We start from the raw sequence: 18,973 nt of genomic DNA, 5'->3' as shown, positions 1-18,973 counted from the left end.
CCCAGGTCCAGGCCAGCTGATTAGAGGCCTTAATGGCCTCTGCAACCTAATCTTCCTTTGGCGCACGGCCGGACACGATCACGGATTCGGGGGATCCGCACGTGGGCGTCTTTGGCGGGGGAGGGTGTTATCCCACCAAAATTCCAAAGGGGAAGTGTGAGCAGAGGTCTCCCTCCCGGCTGAGAGATTCCCGACCGCCAGTTCCATGGGCCACGCCTCTCCGGAGAACGTAACCTGCAGACGTGCCCCCCACGGAGAGACGAGTCCCAGGGGTGACCCTAAGAATGGGGCGTGGGGGCCCGAAGGCACCATTGAGTCGCAGACTCAAGAGGCGAAATTCTTGACGGTGTGGCGCCCAAACACAGCATGACCGTCCCACACAACTGAGGAAAGAGACCGTGTCGTGCAAGGGTAACTGAAGAGCGGATACGGGGCTCTAAAGTCCCGATTATGGGAAGGAGTATCGGGAATGATAGGGAACGAGAACAGAAACTCGCTAAGGTCCCGTGCAGTCCTTGGAAGAGAGCGGCCACAGGACGACCAACAGGACGAGGAGGAAATCCTCGCGGCTGCGTGAGCCACGGGCCCCGAGTGTCACGGGAGTCTCGGCAGTGGTCTTGGTCGGTCTGGGGTGCCAGGGGGCCCGGCTGGGGGCACACTTCACGTTCCTTGGCGGCAGTATCTCCAAAGCGAGCCACGAAAGCTCACGTCTCACGCAGGGAGAACTTTCAGAGAGAATCTCAGGAGCCCTGGTCTGTTTGCGGAAACAGCAATCCACAACCCCACCTGTTTGCCTTCCTGGGGAACGTTCGCAGGCCTAATATTTGATTTTCGGGCTGTGCCCTTTGCAACAGGGTGTTCTATTTAGGTAAGCTCCGTCCTCGCCCAGGGGCATGAGTCACTGTGCCGAGCACTCTTGTGCCCCCAGGGCTTTCGGATTGCCCAACCCTTCCCACCCGGACACAGCTGCGAGGCCACCCCGGGCGGATCTGCGGGAAGGTCCTCATAGGAGCACAGCAGACAGCAGGCTCTCCGGCAGGGAGTGCGGGCTCCGGATGCCCCACGCAGGCTCGCCATCCTCTCCCCTGCGCGCATCCGTGGGGTCCAGGAGGCGGGTGTCCACAGGACTGGCTCTTCCCCGGATGGAGCGAGCGAAAGAGCGGGGCCACTCTCTGGAGGTTTACTACTCTGTACTGATGTGACATCAAAAAATAACGTGTATCTTTCCTGTAGCTAACGTTCTCAACACCCAAATAACGGGAACAAAGGGCGAACACGGAGAGGACCGATGGTACAGACCGACACCCAGCAAGACGTCCCCTCCCCCCGATATTCCCATGGCTAAAGACTCCTGGCCATTCTTCACAGCCGGGAGACCTGTCCCATTCCCAGTGTCCTCCCCTGCGAATGGGGATAACAGTAAGAGCCACGTGGCAGGCTTGTCCGGGGAGTAAACGATGTAACTCCATGCACATTCCTAATGATCTGTGCACAAAGACAGCTTTTGAGTCTTTCCGTGGTCAGGTACTGTGCTGGGCGCTGGTGACAAAATAGAGCCCTCCCTGGGCTGAGACATGGGTGGGGAGGCCAACTCTAACTCAACAAGTACGTGACTCATATGGATTCAGACCGGCCCTAAGTGCTGTGGAGGGAGATCCAGGAGGCTAAGCAGAAAGAAGTGGCACTGGGAGGGTGGTGGCTATTTTAGGAAGGGCAATCCAGGGAGGCCTCTCTGAGGAGGTGACATCGGAGAAGGGACGTGAAGGAGGCAGCAACAGGAGGAAAGGAGCTTCCTGGGGGCCACAGAGAGAAAGACAACAGGGCAGGGAGGGCGGAGGGGAGACGTCCCGCAGAGGTGGTGTGGCATGAACTGGGTTGGCCGTGTGGCTGGTGAGCCACAGCTGGGATTTATTTCGAGGGCTGAGCCAACAGGGCTTGCTGAGGCACGGAATGTGGGACGAGGGGAAGGAGCCAACCGTGATCCCTGGGCACTAGACCTCAGCAACCAGGCTGTTTCCGAGATGGGGAAGTGGGGGCCTTGGGTGAATCGAGACCTGCCTTAGGCAGGCTGGATTAGAGATGCTGGTTAGACCCCCGGCCAAGGTGCTCAGTGGGCATTCGTCCCCATGTGTCACAGGTTCAGAGGCAAGTTCTCGGCTGAGGGCATCACTGCAGGACTTGTCGTCGAGACCTGCACTGTCCGATATGGCAGCCACTAGGCACGTGTGGCTATTTTAGTTACAATGAAAAAAAGAAAGACAAAGCTGGTTCCCCGGTTGCACGAGCCCATTTCAAATGCTTAACAGGTGCGGAGGCAGGAGTGCAGAGGGAGGCAAGCGGCTCATTCTGCGGGACGGTGCTGGTCTAGAGGGCATTAGAGCCACAGTGCAGTGAAGACCGCTCCGGGAGCGAGTGTGCACAGAGGTGAGAAGGGGTGGGGGCCCCGGACCCTCTGAAAGTGAATACTGGGGGGTCCAGGAAGATCAGCAAAGGAAACAGAAGGGGCTGGACCCCACGACACGAGTGGGCAGCAAGAAAAAGCTCAGTGGGTACGGAGCCTCCGTTACTGCTAGACTTTTCTATGCATTTTTTAAAAAGTGAAATGTCAGGGAGCCTGGGTGGCTCAGTCAGTTAAGTGTCCAACTTGTGATTTCGGCTCAGGTCACGATCTCACGGTTCATGGGTTCGAGCCCTGCACTGGGCTCTGTGCTGACAGCTCAGAGCCTGGAGCCTGCTTCAGATTGGGTGTCTCCTTCTCTCTCTGTCCCTCCCCTGCTCGGGCGTTCTCTCCCTCTTTTTCTCTCTCTCTCAAATAAATAAACATTAAAATTAAAAAAAAAAATCACAATATGCTTTTTCCACATAACCAAAGCTTATAATTTTGGACATTCGGGTCTTAGTTCTCTGCTCTTATGATCCTTGCTGTGAGGAATAGCTTCTCCTAATTCTTTCTGTAGGATGACTTTTCACAGGTTCAAAGGGTGAACACACATTTAGGGCTTTTGCTACGTGATGCCAGCCAGACTGGCCTCTGCAAAGGCCAACTTTATCCCTCTCTTTGTGCATTTGCCTGAACCCTTTAGCCAGGCTGCAGACTGGGAGTCTCATTCATCTTTGGAAATATGTGAAAACAATATATTTTGTTTAGTTTGTATTTCTATCGTCATGCTTTTAGCTATTGCTTTGTGTTTATTGGTTACGTGCATTTTTCAGCTGGTGAATTTCCTGTTTGTATTCTTTTCCTATTTCATTGGGCTCTTCATGGCTTTCTAATTTGGAAAACTTACCTATCTTTCTGATATTATGAAGCTCCTTATACATCGAGGATATGAATCGTCACCATTTCTGTTAAATTGTTTCTTCTAACTTTTTAAACATTAAAATTTACAAAAAATTTTTTTCTTTTAAAATTCACATATATATAATGCATATATTTACTTAGTCGATACTAAGTTCATAGACCAATACTAAGTTCATATTTATCTCTATTCTGTTCCAGGAATCTTCATAGTTGCATGTTTTATATTTTTAACAAATCAATTACAAATCTCACGGAGGTTAAACCTCACCCGTGGTCAACTGTCCCTAAAGTAACCTTTCCCACTGCTACAAAATGTTACCTTTACTGTACTAGAAATTGTTACACATACTTTGCTGTGTTTTAGACCTTCCCATGTTGTTTCCTTGATGACAGCCATGGAGAACCAATTTATTTTCATTAATGTAGCACTGAAATAAATTATCTCACGGAACAAGGTCCTTCTTACTATTTTTACGTCCTTGTTCCTCCATACCATTTTCTCACGTTCCCCAACGTGCCGCAGGGATTTGACTGGGGTTACAATTCACTGATTCCTCTGCAGTATGATGCTTGCACCACTTAGAATGTATGGTATCACTTGCTATTTATTTAAAATTTTTGTATGCTGCTCAATAATGTTTTGTGCTACTCATCATACCGCATTTGCACATTTCTGATATGTGTATCTCTAGGCACCTCATGTTTTTATTGTAAATAGAATTTTTTTCTATATATTTTCTTATTATTTTTGGTGTCTAAGAGGGGGACACTGATTTTCTTCTACATTCTTTTGTAATTAGGCAGGCTACTCAATTCTCTTTCTTCTTTGTCTTTCAGAGAACTTGGGTTTTCACACCTGTAGATAATAGCTCTGTTTTGCTATCTTCTCTAATCGCATCGGCTAGCATATCAACAACAATGATAAACAATGATAAATTAGTGGTGATGAGTGGTGCCGATAGAAATCCTTTTCTTGTTTCTAACGTTAATCTATCCTGATGGCTATTCTTTGGGGGATATTTTTATCGTGTTAAGAAAGAATTTTTATTTCCACTTTACTAATTAAAAAAAAAAAAAAGATCGGAAAGAGCACACTACCAAACACTCCTCGGTGGCACTGAGATAATTCTAAGTTTTGTCTCCCTGACACTCATGAAGGCTCACGGCCCAAGCCCTGCCCCAGGTAGCAGACTTAGCATAAGGGGGGCCATTGTCTCACCCAAGCGTCCGCCATGTTTGAAGGCTCAAAGTTCATCCACAGGAAGACACGCATCTTCGTTATAGCCCAACGCTCAGGACTTGATGGTAGGAAACAGGTAGTACGTGAAATCTATCCTAAAGCACCTTTCTGATGCCAATGGTGTGAACACCCTGATTTTGTGTATCTTTGAATTTCCCACTCTTTGGGGTGCAGCAGCACGTCCTGAAGGGAAGCCAGGAATAACATGACACCCTCACCCTGTATGGTAACCATGGCCCTCCCCAGTCCCTGGTCCCACACGCCACCCTCAGGGGGCGACTTCTGCGTGCCTGGGGCTAAGCCAATGATGGCGTGGCCTCCACCTTCCTCCTAGTCGATTCAGAGGGAAGCCATCTGTGTCGTCTATTTGGAAGGCCACGTCAGGAGCTTCGGGCTGAGGCAGCGGCCAAAATCCTTCACCCCTTGCCTCTCACAGCTGGGACGGGCTCTGTCTTCCCCACGGGGCTGTGAGTGTCCTCAGCACAGGCTGGGGAGGGCCAGGCCCAGCGAGGGACCAGGGGCTTCAGTGTTTGGGGGACACTCTACTACCTGTGGGTGTTACTGAAACCAGTCTCACAGCCACGTGGACTTCGTCCTCCCCATATCGGGGATCTTCAGCCAGGCCCTGCCCCAGCATCCTCTACAACGGGTTGGTACTCTCACGTCTGGGGAGAGGTCTGCCTGACACACGTTTCCTTAACTTGTAAATATCGAAAGAAATATTCTTGCTGTTGTCTTCAAATTGGTCTATTCGGTGGACTGCTTGTTTAGCAAAGCGCCCCTTGGCAGGTCTGCTCCTGGGGAATCAGGCTCACACACTGTGCTCACCTGAGGCACATTCAGGGCAGGAGAATTCTTTCCCTTTAGCGAACATGCTTGTTTCTTGGTTTCATAATTCTTCCCCCATGAGCTCCGTTCTGTCAGCCACTGTGGCGGGTTCCTCCAGCTCTGCCGTCCGTCCAGCCGGCATCTCTTTGGGGGGATGGCAAAGACATCAGAAACCCATCTGCGCGATCCCCGAGCTGCCACCCACCTGGTGGTCATTGGAGGACTGGTTTCTCAGCTCAGCCCAGGACTGATTCACAGATCAGAGAACCAGAGTGAGGCATGTTAGCTAACGGCTCTGTAGAGCGAGTTCTGGCATCGGGAACCCAGAGTGTTTACGCTGTGCTGGTTGTAGCATTTCTAGGCAGCATTGCCCGTCTGGGCAGAACTCGAACCCATGGGTTCTGACCTCACGGTGCTCATCACGTCTACCTGCCTCGAGACCTCGTGCCTGGGTCCTGCGGCACCCCGGGGTCAGGGGACACTGGAGGAAAGGTTCCTCACGGACAGAAGCAGCTTTACTCTTTGTGGCGTGTTTAACAATGCCGCGAACACCCTGCTTTTGTATTAACATCCTAATTTTGTATTTGAGGCAAAACCATCAAATATGATAAGAAATGTAAAAACCCTTCCCTCCCTGCACCCCCTGAAACGACTCTTTACTTCCCAAACGTGATCACCTGCTAGATCCAGCCACGGTAGTGCCATTTGGGCGTCCCTGCCCTTGACCTAATGTTACTTGGACACAAACTTTCCACACCGCTGCACGCTTGCATTTCTGGGAGAGACACAACCTCCCACTGCATTAACGTTCCCCGTACAACCTCTCCCTGTCTGATGTCTGATGGGGGGTGTTTAAGAAGCCCGTCCCCAACCACAAGTAAGACGGAGTAGACACGGCAGAACGGGCCAATCCCCCAACACGTCCTGCCTCCCACTCCCCACCCTGGCCCTTTCTGAGCAGACAGCTTTGGGCACCTCCTGACGAGGAGACAGGGGGTTGCCCTGACCATAACTGGCCCGGGGACCTGGCCTGAGCTACAGGCTGTGCGCCGGATAGGGGGTGACACAGCCCACATCCTTGTAGGAGCCTTCTGGTTCCGACAGTGTGGAGAGGTCCCCGGGCCCATTTCCTCTTTGCAATGCGAAATGACCAAAGGAGTAGGAAGATAAGGAAGGACGGACGTCAGAAGGGACTCACCTTCATGCAAGAAACACAGGGACTTCTGCAAAACCCACCTCAGCCGTCTAGATGAAGGAGGAGATGCCCAGCTCATGGGTCTCTGGGAAAGGGGGTGCCTCTTGGGACCTGGCCCGTGGGGTCCTCCCTCTGCTCCCTGGGGAGCTGGGCTCCCCTCCTGTCCCATTTATCTGTGTTTCTGTATACATTTCAAATAAAAGTTGCCAACAGCTGAACTGCCTGGAGGCAGGGTTTGGTCCCTCCCCGGGGAAGAGGGTGCTGTGAACGGGAAAGGTTGGGCTGGTTTTGCTGGCATAGGCATCGTGGGCCTCGGCAGAGCCAGGCAGCCGGGCTGGGGCAGGTGGGTGCAAAGCTCTGACCCCTGCGTGGTACTCGGAGGTCGGGTCAGGTCAAGGCCGGCCGTGGGCCCCAGTGTCAGGTCTCATGTGGGTGGGTGAGCGGCTGACAATCCCTGGAGGCCAGCAGGGTGGAAGTGTCTTAGCGACAAAAGCCCAGGGGGTGACCCGGGAGCCCAGGGCAGAATGGAAGGCAGGGAGCTGCACAGAGAAACAGCTGGAAGCCTGGCAGCACTGACCCGGACCTCTCCCCACAGACCCTGGGGGCGCCGATCAGAAACACACTTGTTTCTCTTCGTGCCTTGTCTGTTTCTCGTGGCCTCTGTCCCGTGTCGGGACCTAGAGTTCCTCCCAGCCCCGGTCTGTCTCTGTCATCTCGGGGGCCCTGCCTTCCTCTCTGGATCCCCTCCTGCGGGGTCTCCTCCTGTCTGGTGCCTAAACACTGGGGGCAGCTGAATAATGCTTCTCCCGCATGAAAAATGTCACGTTCCTGGTTCCCAGGTGTAAACGCATCACCTCACATGGCAAAAGAGGCTTTGCAGATGGGGTTAAGTTAGGGATCTTAGGTGGGAGGTTACCCTGGATTACCTGGGTGGGCCCTGCGTCGTCACGGGTCTGTATAAGGGACGGAGGGAGAAGGGGAGGAGAGCAGAGTCGGGGGCTGTGGAAGACGCCGTGATGAAGGTCCTGAAGACAGGCAGGGCTGGGGGGAGGGGGCTCGGGAAGCTGGAAAAGGCAAGGACACAGACTCTCCCCTGGAGCTTCTAGACGGAACGCAAACCCGCCGACACCGTGACTGGAAGACTTCTGGCCTCCAGAACCACGGGACATTTGTGCATCTGAAGCCACTAGACTTGTGGCGACTGTAGCGGCCCCAGGAAACGGATACGAGTATCATCTACCGGTGACAATGCCACCATCGCTTCTGGGCTCGCGGCCAGCACGCGTGGAGCCCTCTTGTCCGCCGGGCATCCGACAGGCAACCTAACCCCCGTGTCCGAACCCTCTCCTGGTTTCCCCCAGGCCTGCTCCACCTCGCTGCACCTTCCGGGTCACTCAGGCCACGAGTCGCCCTCGTCACCCCCACTTGCAGTCGTGGGCAGACTGGCTGGTTCTGCCCTCCCGCTACATTTGGCCGCGTCCCGGGGGCCCGCAGCTGGCAGGGCAGAAGCCGGCTCTCGTTGCGGCCTTGCCCCTGCCTGCACTGCTCTCTCAGACACGTTCTTGCCCCACCCTCGCCAGAAGCCCTTGCCCCCGTGTCTCCTCGACAGGTCTTCCAGCCACACGGACACCAGGAAAGTCTCGTAAGCGAGCACACAGCACAGCTAAGCCTTAGAGGTGGGGGAGGAGTAGATAATGGCAGAGGGTGTTGGCTCAGTCCACGGCCACCCATTGGGGGATGGGATCCCCCCCCAATACACTGGAAAGAAAGACAAACTCAGCCTCGATGCTAAAACCCCTCCAGCCCGACATCCGGGTGTTTCCGTATTTTATCACCTTCACCTCGCCCTGCCACGGTTGAAGCATCTCCTGGCTCAGGAGACGGGACCTGAAGCTGGACCAGGATGAACTAAAAGTATTCAGGGCACAGTGGGATGCACCGGAATGCGGCTGGGGAGTCGGATCCCCTCGCTTTAATTATGAGGAAACTGAGCCCAGACAGCAGGACGTTTCCCAGCATCCGGCTTCCCATCCGGTGTCCTGCCCCCCAAGCTCCCTGCTGTCTGCTCACCCCCAGCGTCCCGGGGAGGTGCCCCCTCCAGGGGACACCGGAGGGACAGGCTCGGCCTCATACACTCACCCCAGCCTTTCCTCTTCTTTCCTTCTCAGATCAAAGTCCCGCTGAACCACTTCCCAGATGTGCTTGGCCTCGTCGTCCGTGAGCTTGGAAAGATCCAGTTTTTTTCCCCATCTCTGCCTGTGAGGATCACACCTGGAATAAGACAGGATAGACATGGACTCTGATTTGTTTCACAAGGGGTTAATTATGACAAGTGACCATCACCCAGGCAGCATCTAAAATGAAAACTTCCTCAGAGGTCCTATGGCACTCAACTAAAATATTCCCTGACTTGTGCCTTAAATTGGTGAAAAATAATTTATTAATTAAAAAAATGTTTTAACGTTTACTCATTTTTGAGAGACAGAGCACAAGCGGAGAGGAGGACGGAGAGGGGGACGGAGAGGAGACACAGAATCCGAAGCAGGCTCCAGGCTCCGAGCTGTCAGCACAGAGCCTGATGCGGGGCTCGAACTCGTGAATCGCGAGATCATGACCTGAGCTGAAGTCAGACACTCAACCAACTGAGCCACCCAGGCACCCCAATTTCTTAAAATTTTTTTTGCACCAAACCCTCAGTATTTCCACCCTCAAGCACAACGCTGGCTGTGAATGGTGCATCCAGAAGTCGCCCTGATATGCCAGAGTCATTCAGACTATATTCACTTATGGTCGAATTTAGATTTTGGGCAAGAAAACGTGAAAACAAAATTCACTGCTGTTTTCCTAGAACCCATAGTGTCTGGTTTTTAAAAACCTGGATGAAAAAGTTCTTTTTTGATAGATGACTGAAGTTTATTCTTTTTTTTTTTTTTGCCATTTTTGAAAAAAAATTGTATCATAAGAAGCACATTCATTGAAGCTCTGTTTTCAGAGCAGATGAGAGGGCTGTGACTGTCAGCTGACTAGTTCCCACTCTGTCTCCTCTCTGAAGGGACACAATTCCGGGCTTCCTGGAAGACGGCGAGGGGTGAGGCAGCAAAGCAAAACAAAAGGAAAGTAGCACGCTTTTCGCACCTAAGTATCTTAGAGCATGGTCAGTGGCCGGTCAGCGGATGGACGGGAGGCCACTACTTAGTCAAGAGCTGCCCCTCAGCCCCAGAGGCTGGGGACGTATCTCCCCCAAGCCCCCTTCCCCACCTGTTCCTTCTTTCCGAAGCTTCTTGCTTGTAATGATGGCTCGGTTTCCCAGCTTGGATAGCAAAGATCACCAAGGTCGGGGGGACCAGATGCATGCTGGACCCAGTGGGTCTGGGCACCTGTGATGAGGGGGGTGCCTGCCGAGGGGGTGAGGCCTCAGGAGCAGCTGAGATGTGAACAGGGGAGACCAGCAGGCAGAGGGTGGCCGGTGGCCCCACCTGCTTCTACAGAAAGTGTGACCTAACACCTTCCAGAACGTGCCAGTCATGACCCTGAGTTATTAAGGGAAGTGACCTCTGTTCGCTATGCGGTGTTTACTAAAACCAGAGCTGATGTGATAACAGACTTTGAATAACATACACCCGGCACAGCTAAACCAACAGGTGCTTCGCTCCCAGTGCGACGTCACCTGAAAGATTTTACTCTGATGCTTATGTTCAGCTCGGACCCAGCTCCCAAGGGAGGCGGTGGGTGGGAGAGGAGAGGGGTACAGGGAGGGGAGGGAAGGAAGACGAAGTCCCAAGTTCAGATTCGCCTGTAGGGAGGCAGTGGCGGGGGGGGGGGGGGCCGGGGGGGGTGGATCCCCAGGGGAGCGTGTTCCCAGCATGGCCAGGGATTGAGAGCCAGTGGCCCACGACACGGGTCTTTATCTACTGTGACCGAATCTTCCCATGTAGTGAATTAATGACATGGAGAGGCTTTTCATGCTTTTTGAAAACTATGTTTAAAAAGTTACCTTAAACTGAACGGAGAGTATGTTTGAGTTTAGCGTTTAAAACGCACATCCCACAAGTCCCTGTCGTCCCGAGCACCCGCCCTGGCTTGGCTCCGGCTGGGACACAGATGCGGGCTGTCCCTCAGCCAGACACAGCCACACCATGGGACACCCCCCCCCCGTCCCCCCCCCCCCCCGCTGGGCTCATTGGAGGGGATGGCCTTTCAGCCAGCGATCTCCTCTCCCATCACTACACACCGTGCTGGCTCGCCCCGACCCCGATCTGCTCCGGAAACCCCTCCACCCGCAGCAGTCACGGGGAAGCATGAGGGCAGAAGGCTAACGCAGGGGCGGGGTGGTGGGGGGACCTCCCAGGGCACGTGTGTTGGGGCGGGCGGATTCCACCAGGCTCCTAGTTCTGTCTCAGAGCCGATCACTCCTGGTCACGAGGTTCCCAAACGAAATGCTTTCAGTTTTGCCCGTCCCACTGCTCGGATTTAATCACAGTCTTAATCTCTGAGACCGTTAGCCCTCCCGAACCGGTTCGGAGTGACAGCGGAGAAAAGCCATTAGGGCAAGGAGGTTGACCAGTTGCAAAGACAGCGGAATGGGTCTTATAAAGTGGATACCCCAGATGCAGACCACTGAATTTCGATGGTGTGTCCGTCTCTGTCTGCTAAAGAACTGAGTTCACGTTCTGGCCAAATCAAAGGGAAGTCCGGGCCGGGGTTCCGCCCACACGACACTTGGCTTGACCACCTCTGGGGTCAGCTGCCCTCAGAGCCTTGGAGCACAATGGCGATTGGGAGTGGTCACCCGCCTGAGCGAATAAAACTGGAAAGCAAGTCAAAGGTTCTCAGCAAATGCCCAGCTAACAAAGGCAGGAGTGCTCCCTGACTCACGGTCAAGGCCGAGCTGGTGCGTCTGCTGGTAAAGGTGCAGGCACGTTCCTGAGCACAGGTGGAGGTGCCCACTCGGGGGCCCCGTGTGTCAACCTTGCCTGTCTCTCAGCACCACCCTCACGCTGGCTGGTGTTACTCCCGCGGACAGGACTTGCTGTCCATTTGCAGCCACCAAAGCCCCAGCCCTCGTCGGCTGCAAAGTGGCGCATTTCCATCCAGAAGCTTCCCCCGACCCCTGCTCAAGGGGCACTAGGCACAAGTTGCCCCAGCAGCAACCGCGCTGGGTGGCACTCAAGCTTTGCCTGCCCACCTGCCCGTCCTCTCTGCTCTCTCAGGTCCCTGGGAAGTCGTTGGAAATCCTCATGTATACCCGGACATGGGTTCTGCATGTCCGGCTGAAGCCTCAGCTCTAGTGTCCACAGCAAGAACGGGTCCCAGGGCGAGGCTGTGGGAGAGGACAGGGCCAGGAGCCAGGAGCTGGCTTCCTGTCTCAGTTCAGGCACCAGCTGGCCTCCTCCCTGGGCCTCAGCTCTGTGGGCTCCACAGCCATGACCGGTGCCTGCCACGGGCTAGTGGGCCTCACCTCCCCCACCACCACTGCAACCTCTCAGAAGGAAAGAAGATTTTTACAAAACACACCACATAGAAAAAGAAAATGTAAAAGCCCGACCCAACTGAAAATGGAGTTTTCTGCATCTGCTTAAGGTTAGTAGGAAACCGGGGTCCAAGTCTATGGAGCTCTAGTGGATTTCTACGGGAGGCTGAGCTCAGGCCAGGAGCTAATGTCCCATAGTGGGACCAGGGCCGGCTACGCAATGTCCACCACCCACGGACCCTTCCCCACATCTCTGCAGCAGGTGGATGGGCGGTGGGGGTGGGTGAGGAGGGGGGCTGTTGGCAAACAGAAGGTGATTTGGTTGTGATAAAGCTGGGGCTTTGCGGGAGCCCAGAGGAAGGCCAGGACCCTTCTCCCATGGCGAAACATCACCGGGCTCTGTGCCCCCAAATCGGCACCGCAGTGCAGAGGTCAGTCTTTGATCAGCTAGCCTCGGGCCCCTGGGCATCCAGCCTTGAGTCTCCTGGGCTGACCACAGCCTCAGCCCCACTGGCACACGGACCCGCGGCAGGGCTCTGGGTGAAACCACTCGTTTGTCCAAAACTGGCTGGTTGAGAACCCAGGCGGGTCTGATCAGGGTGGAAAGGGAGGCCCGGTTCGGTGGAAAGGGAGCGGGCCCCCCCCCCCCCCCCCAACTAGCCGTGACAAAGACCTGGGAGCCGCTGGGGGCCGGTGGGGCTGCTCACGTCACCGCGGACTCTCCCTACGCCCAGTCCCCAGTCCTGGGCGCCACACCGGCCTCCACATGCCCCCTTCTGACGGCACTCACCGGCTCCTTTCCAGGGGTGTGCAGGCCCTGGCCCGGCCCCCGGGGCTGCTCTTTCCGGTCCTGCGAGGGAAAAGAAGGCGACAAGGCAGGGTGTCGGGTCCGGGTACACTAGGGCGAGGCGGTATAGTCGGGGCCAGGCGGGGCGTTGAGCGCAGGGGGCCAGGCAGGGCGCGGGGCGCCGGGCACGGGGCACCTGACCTGCAAGGGTGGCCGGGCTCGGACCACAGCCGGGTGGGGCCCGCCTGGGTCACGAGGGCCGAGCCCCGCCCCGCCCCGCCCAGCTCCGGGTGCGCCTCCGGGTGCCGCGCGAAGGGCGCAGGCGCTGAAGGCGCAGGTGCGGAGGCTCGCCCCCGACTCCGCGCCCCAAGCCACCCTCCGGGACAAAGGTGGCGGCGGGGAGGGGGAGGGTTGAGCCCACACCGGGAGTTGCGGCGACTCTGCCGGGGCGACGCGGCTGCGGCGGCCCGGCCCTCCGCGCCACGACCCGCTTGTCTGAACGCGCCCTCGGAGCGCGCGGGACTTTGAACTGCCATCCGAATGCTGCAGGCGAACGCAATTTACTCCGGCTTTACCGGTGGGCGAACTGAGGCTCAGGAAAGAGCCTTACCGAAGGCCACCGCCTAATAAATGGGAATGCCGACTGGTAAGCGGGACCGGGGGCCCAGGGCTTCGTCGCGCGGGTCCTGCCGCTGGCCGCCCTCCATCCTGCCCGGGGCGCGGCAGGGCCGGGAAGCCCACAGCGCCAGGAGCCCCGCGCGGGGAGCGCACCCGGGCCTTGCCTACCGAGGACAGTCCCGCGGGTCGCACAGCCGCGGCTGGGGGCGGAGTCAGCAGACGGGGCGCGCAGACCAGACGAGGTGCCTTCGGAGGACGCAGTGGAGGGGACCCCTCCTCCGAGCTCCCCGCACCCTCCCCGCCAGGACCCCGCGCGCGCGCTCAGGGGCGCTTCGAGTTCCGGTTCCAAGCGCCGCCACCAGCCCCGGCCCCCGCCGGTCCTTGGGAACTCGCGGGGACAATTAGGGAAGCTCCCAACTTCCCGCGGTCTTCCGGAGTTGGGCGCATCAGAGCGCTCCCCCCTCCACCGTCTCTCTTATCCTTAAAAAATTCTGAAATGAAAAGTACACCGCCCCCTGCGCCAGGAGGTACCTTTGAAACTCAGTTTCCTTATCTGCAAAATGGGGGTAGGATGAGTAATAGATACATAATGGGCGCAGTTAGGTGAACAGATACTATCCTCTCCATACAGAAGAGGAAACTAAACCTTGTAGGAACACTGGGAAGTCACATTAGGTATGATTCGTAAGGAGTTTTCAGAAGCCACAAATTGCGACCCCGGTTAGAGTGGTTGGTTACCTGGCTGTGCCCACGAAGCACCGCAAGTGAATTTGGGTATTTCAGGCGCTTGGGCTCCATTAGGATAGGAACCCTCCCCAAACATCATCAACTGGTGTGTGTGGGGGGAGGGAGTGGGGTGGGTGGGGGTGCAAACCCTGGAAATAATTGCAACTTATAAGCCAGTTTCCACAGCCCATATGAGCCGGTTCTTATGTTTTTCATTTCCTTACCATGTATTTTACTATTTCTTGTAAAGTGAATAAATCCTTTAAAAGTTGGGATCGGGACTGTAAGTTCCTTAAGGGCAGAAGTGTGTTTTTTTAAATGTTATTTTTTATACTTTATTTTAATGGGTGGGTTTTTAAAAATGCACAGTAGTGATACTTGGTGATACATGATAAAGAGTCGTGGTAAAGGACATAAACGGCATAAAATGAAAAGTCAGATTTGCCCTTGTTTCTGCTCCCGACGCCGCTCCCCAAAGGCAATTATTGCTAATGGTGTCTCGTGTATTGTTCCGGAATTACTGTGGTTGTGGGAAAGGACATAGACTCGATCCAAATGCAAGATTGGGACTCCCAACTGGGTGTATTCCCTTCTAGCTGTGATGTCCTGGGCATGTTATTCCCCACCCCCCTCGGGGAGCTCACTTCTCCGTCTACACGGTGGGGATAGCAATGGGATCCACATAGTAGGTGGTTCTGAATCAATATACATAAAGCGCTTGGGTGACACCTGCCATATGGTGAATATTTGGTAAATATTGACAGCTACTGCTATAGACCCAATTCATTCTTTAAAAAAATTTTTTTTAACATTTATTCATTTTTGAGAGACCGAGAAAGACAGAGTACGAGTCGCGGAGGGGCAGAGAGAGACACACACACACAGAATCCGAAGCAGGCTCCAGGCTCCGAGCTGTCAGCACAGAGCCCGAGGCGGGGCTTGAACCCACAAACTGTGAGATAATGGCCTGAGCCAAAGTTGGATGCTCAACTGACCGAGCCACCCAGGTGTCCCCCAAATTCATTCTTTTTAATTGTTGCAGAGTATTCATTGCATGAGTTTATCGTAATTATTTTACCATTCTCCTATTGATGGACAGCCAATGGTTGATTTTTTGCTATGTAAAAAAATTCTGTCATGTAGATATTGTAGACAATACTTCATATCATTGACATATTTATAATGATACAAAATATTGTACATACATACATATCATGGTACATACATACTTATACCGATATATTTATAGAATAAAATCCTAAAATTGAATCGTGGAGTCAAAGAATGTATGCAATTTTTACAAGGAAACTCTAGAATTAAAATATTTTTAATTGTAGAAACAATCTCAAAATTAGAGAAATTTGCAACTATCGCACAAAGATCTCCTCCCCTCCATTTGTGAGTTGATGACATGATTTTTCTTTAGTCTGTATTTTATACAAACAAGGGCAATTTCCTCCAAAAATGGTCTAACTGGCAAAATCGTGATCCATTGCCGTATCTCCTCACGAGAACCCTTCCAAATTTCGCCAGTCGTCTCAATAATATCCTTTGGAGCGTAGGATCCAGTTGAGAATACCTTGATTTCCTACTTTAGCTATTTAGGGGAAACCAGGAGAGGACAGGGAAGCAAAGAGAGAGAGCTCAGCAGGGGCGCTTGGTGGGTTCTGGCCGGGATCTTGGGGCTCGGTTGTTTGTCGTCACCCAACATTCTTGCCTTATCTGGGCCTCACCTTTGGGACTCCGCCCACCCCCACCCCTTCCCAGCTTCTCAGGGCTCCCAGCGTGCCCTTGGTGGTACCCTCTGGTTCCCTGACATTTTGCTCCTGCCCCTGTGACTATCCTTCCTTGTTCACTTGCTCGGGGCTGGCTTTCTCCTTCTCAGCGCTCTGTGGTTCAATCCTATCTCTTGGTCGATCGATTGATCGATTGACGGAGTTGACCAACAATGTCCTGTTCATTTCAGGTGTACGACACAGGGATTCCACAATTCTATGCATGATGCTGTGCTCTCCACGGTAAGTGTAGTTATCACCTGTCCCCCTACAAGGCTATTACAATAGTGTGACTGTACCCCCATCCCCGTGACTAACTTATTTTCTAACTGGACCTTTGTACCTCTCACTCCCTTTCCCCCATTTGCCCATCTCCCTATCCCCTCCCCTCTGGCAACAACTAGTTTGTCCTCTGCCTTTGTGAGTCTGTTCCTGTTTTGCTTCTTCATTCGTTCTGTTTAGATTCCACATCTGGTGAAAGCACATGGTATTTGTGTCGTGCTGTCTGACTGAGGTCCCTTAGCATAATACCCTCTAGTTCCATCCGTGTTGTCACAAGTGGCAAGCTGTCATTCCTTTTTATGGCTCGTTGTCTGTCTACACCACCTTGCAGAAATCCATCTCAAGTCTTGATGGACACTTGGGTTGCTTCCGTATCTTGGCTATTGTCGATAATGCTGCAGTAAACTTAGGGGTGCCTGTATCTTTCTGAACTAGTGTTTTCTGTCTCTTAGAGACAGAGAAGGGGCGGTGCATACCTGAGGTCACACAGTGGGTTAGGGACAGCTTACCTCTCTAGCAGTGAGCTGCTCACGGAGCCATCAGACTCTTCTGCAATCTGGTTGATGGGTGGACACCAGAGGGCAGTAGAGGCCTCCTCCCCACCTCCTTGTCTTAGGGGTGGCTGTCTGGAGACCCTGCCTTTGCTGGGACGTCGGGGCAGGCCTGACAGGCAGGGAAGCATTAGGGTCTGGGCCATTCCCGCAGGAAGCTCAACATGGAAGACGGCCTTCAGAAAAGGATCCTTGAATTTCACAGTTGGGGAGACCCCGCCTCTCCAGGGCTAGAGCCACGCAGGCAAGTTTCGCTGAAGCCTGGGCTTGGGCTGAGCCTGATCTCTGCTCATAGATAGGGGGCTCCAGTGGGAAGGAGGTCTGCGGACTACCAGGGAGCACCCTACAGCATCTCCGAGGTGGCAGGGTCCAGGATTTGTGCTGAAAGGCTGGCTGTCCCCAACCCACAGCCTCTCCTGGGTCCTCTAGCTCGCTGCAGGCAGCCATTAAAATCCTTCCCTCGCTCTCCCCTGTCTAAATCCTCTGGGCCAGGTCGGCATTGGGTTAGCAAGAGGCAACTGAATTTTGGAGGTGAACTTACAGGAAGCTGAACGCATACGAAACAGGGCCCCAAACCCCAGCCATGTTCAGGAAACCACCTGTATGTTACAGGAAAACATGTTCTCATCAGGTACCGAATGACTTCATTTTTCTTTTACGAATCTGAGAAGTTGGGGAAAATCCCATTTTTTGGAAGCACTCTTTGGGCTCTGTGGTTGTGGGGACCGGGCAGGGAATCACTTCGAGGCGGTGTCACCTGACCCTGCTTCAGTCAGCTCTTCAGTGCACAGGGCCCCGTGACTGCCCCCCACTCCCCACATTTGGGGACCCACACTGACCCTGACCTCTGTGACACATCCATTTGCTGTCTCCGAGCTGTCCCGCCCTCCCCCCTTGCTCTCTGAGCTCCAGCCCTGGATGGCTCCCCTCCCCTCCCCTCCCCTCCCCTGGTCTGATCTTTCTCCCTTTTTCATTCCTAGCTCAACACCCCTCTCTCTGAAAAGCATTTTCGGAGCGTCCAGCCCTCCCCACATGGGGTGCCCTTATTCCCTGCACGTTCCTGCAGAACCTCCCCTATGTAGTTTACCTGCCATGTGTGTGGGGACCTGGCTCACGTCTGGGCTCCCCTGCTCCAGTCTCTGAGGGTACTAGGACCGGCATGTTCACTCTGATGTGCCTGGTGCACAGTAGGTCTTTGAGAACTATTTGTTGAGTAAACCAGTAGTCAGAATGATGTTTTGGTGATGTCCTTGATTTTTAAGAAAGATTCTATTTAAATTCCGGTGAGTTAGCCTACAGTGTAATATTAGTCTCAGGTATGCAATGTAGTGATTCAACACTTTGCTACGATACCCGGTGCTCATCACGACAGGTGCACTCCTTAATCCCCAGCACCTGTTTCCCTGATCCCCCCCCCCCCCCACTCCCCACACCTCCCCTCTGGCAACCAGCAGGGTGTTCTGTGTGGTTAAGAGTCTGTTTCTTGGTTTGCCTCTCTCTCTTCTTTCCCCCCTGCGCTCATTTGTTTAGTTTCTTAAATTCCACATGTGAGTGAAATCAAATGGTATCTGTCTTTCTCTGACTTATTTCACTTAGCGTGATACCCTCCAGCTCCATCCGTGTCGTTGCCGATGATGATGCCTTGGTCGTTAACTTTGACTGATGGGCATTTTCCAAACAGAGCTCTGCCCCTACCACCCAGTGCCCACGGCGCCCTCCTGGGGAAATGGGTCTGCTGGGAAGGGGCCGACATTCTCCTCTTGCTTCTGCCGCCCCCCGGCCCTTATAGTGTTGGGAGATCCCGGGCCCCAACCCAGCTCAGCCTCCTCCTCCTCTATCTTGAGTTGGGCCGAGGTCGTCCTTGCTTTCTCTCCCCAGGAAGGAGGTCAGAGGGCAAGAAACAGTTTCCTTCTACCCAAAGCCGGATAGGATTTCATTTGCCTGTTCCTACCCTGTGTTCAAGGGCTCAGAAACGTAGGATTCGCAAATTCGTTTAGGCAACGCGCTTTTCCTCATCAGAACACGTAAGGAATTAGATTTTGATATTGCTGAGAGGAAGCTCTAAGCAGCTAGAAAGGCCCAGGCCGAAGAGAGAGAGAAGTCGCCCGAGGAACGAAGCCCGTGACTCTAAAACCGTCAGACCACTCAGGCTTTCGGGGTTCTGGAGGCTTCAGGTCATGTGAGGCACGGGCCAGTGAAC

General features: G+C 54.0%; 1 protein-coding gene across 1 annotated transcript in view; it reads right to left on the bottom strand.

Annotated features, from left to right (window-relative positions):
• The window catches only part of MLPH (melanophilin), a 71,180-nt gene that overhangs the window by 29,373 nt on the left and 22,834 nt on the right, over positions 1 to 18,973 (bottom strand). The window contains exons 2-4 of the mRNA XM_042948719.1: positions 13,608 to 13,639; positions 12,825 to 12,884; positions 8,704 to 8,835 (exon numbers count right to left, since the gene is read on the bottom strand). Of these exons, the coding sequence (XP_042804653.1) occupies positions 8,704 to 8,835; positions 12,825 to 12,884; positions 13,608 to 13,639 (224 nt within the window). The remainder of the gene's footprint in view (positions 1 to 8,703; positions 8,836 to 12,824; positions 12,885 to 13,607; positions 13,640 to 18,973) is intronic.

This window comes from Panthera leo, chromosome C1 (genome assembly GCF_018350215.1).
Source record: "Panthera leo isolate Ple1 chromosome C1, P.leo_Ple1_pat1.1, whole genome shotgun sequence".
Lineage (NCBI taxonomy): Eukaryota > Metazoa > Chordata > Mammalia > Carnivora > Felidae > Panthera > Panthera leo.
Note: the sequence above shows the minus strand (reverse complement) of the source record. Positions and strands in the feature narration are given on the sequence as shown.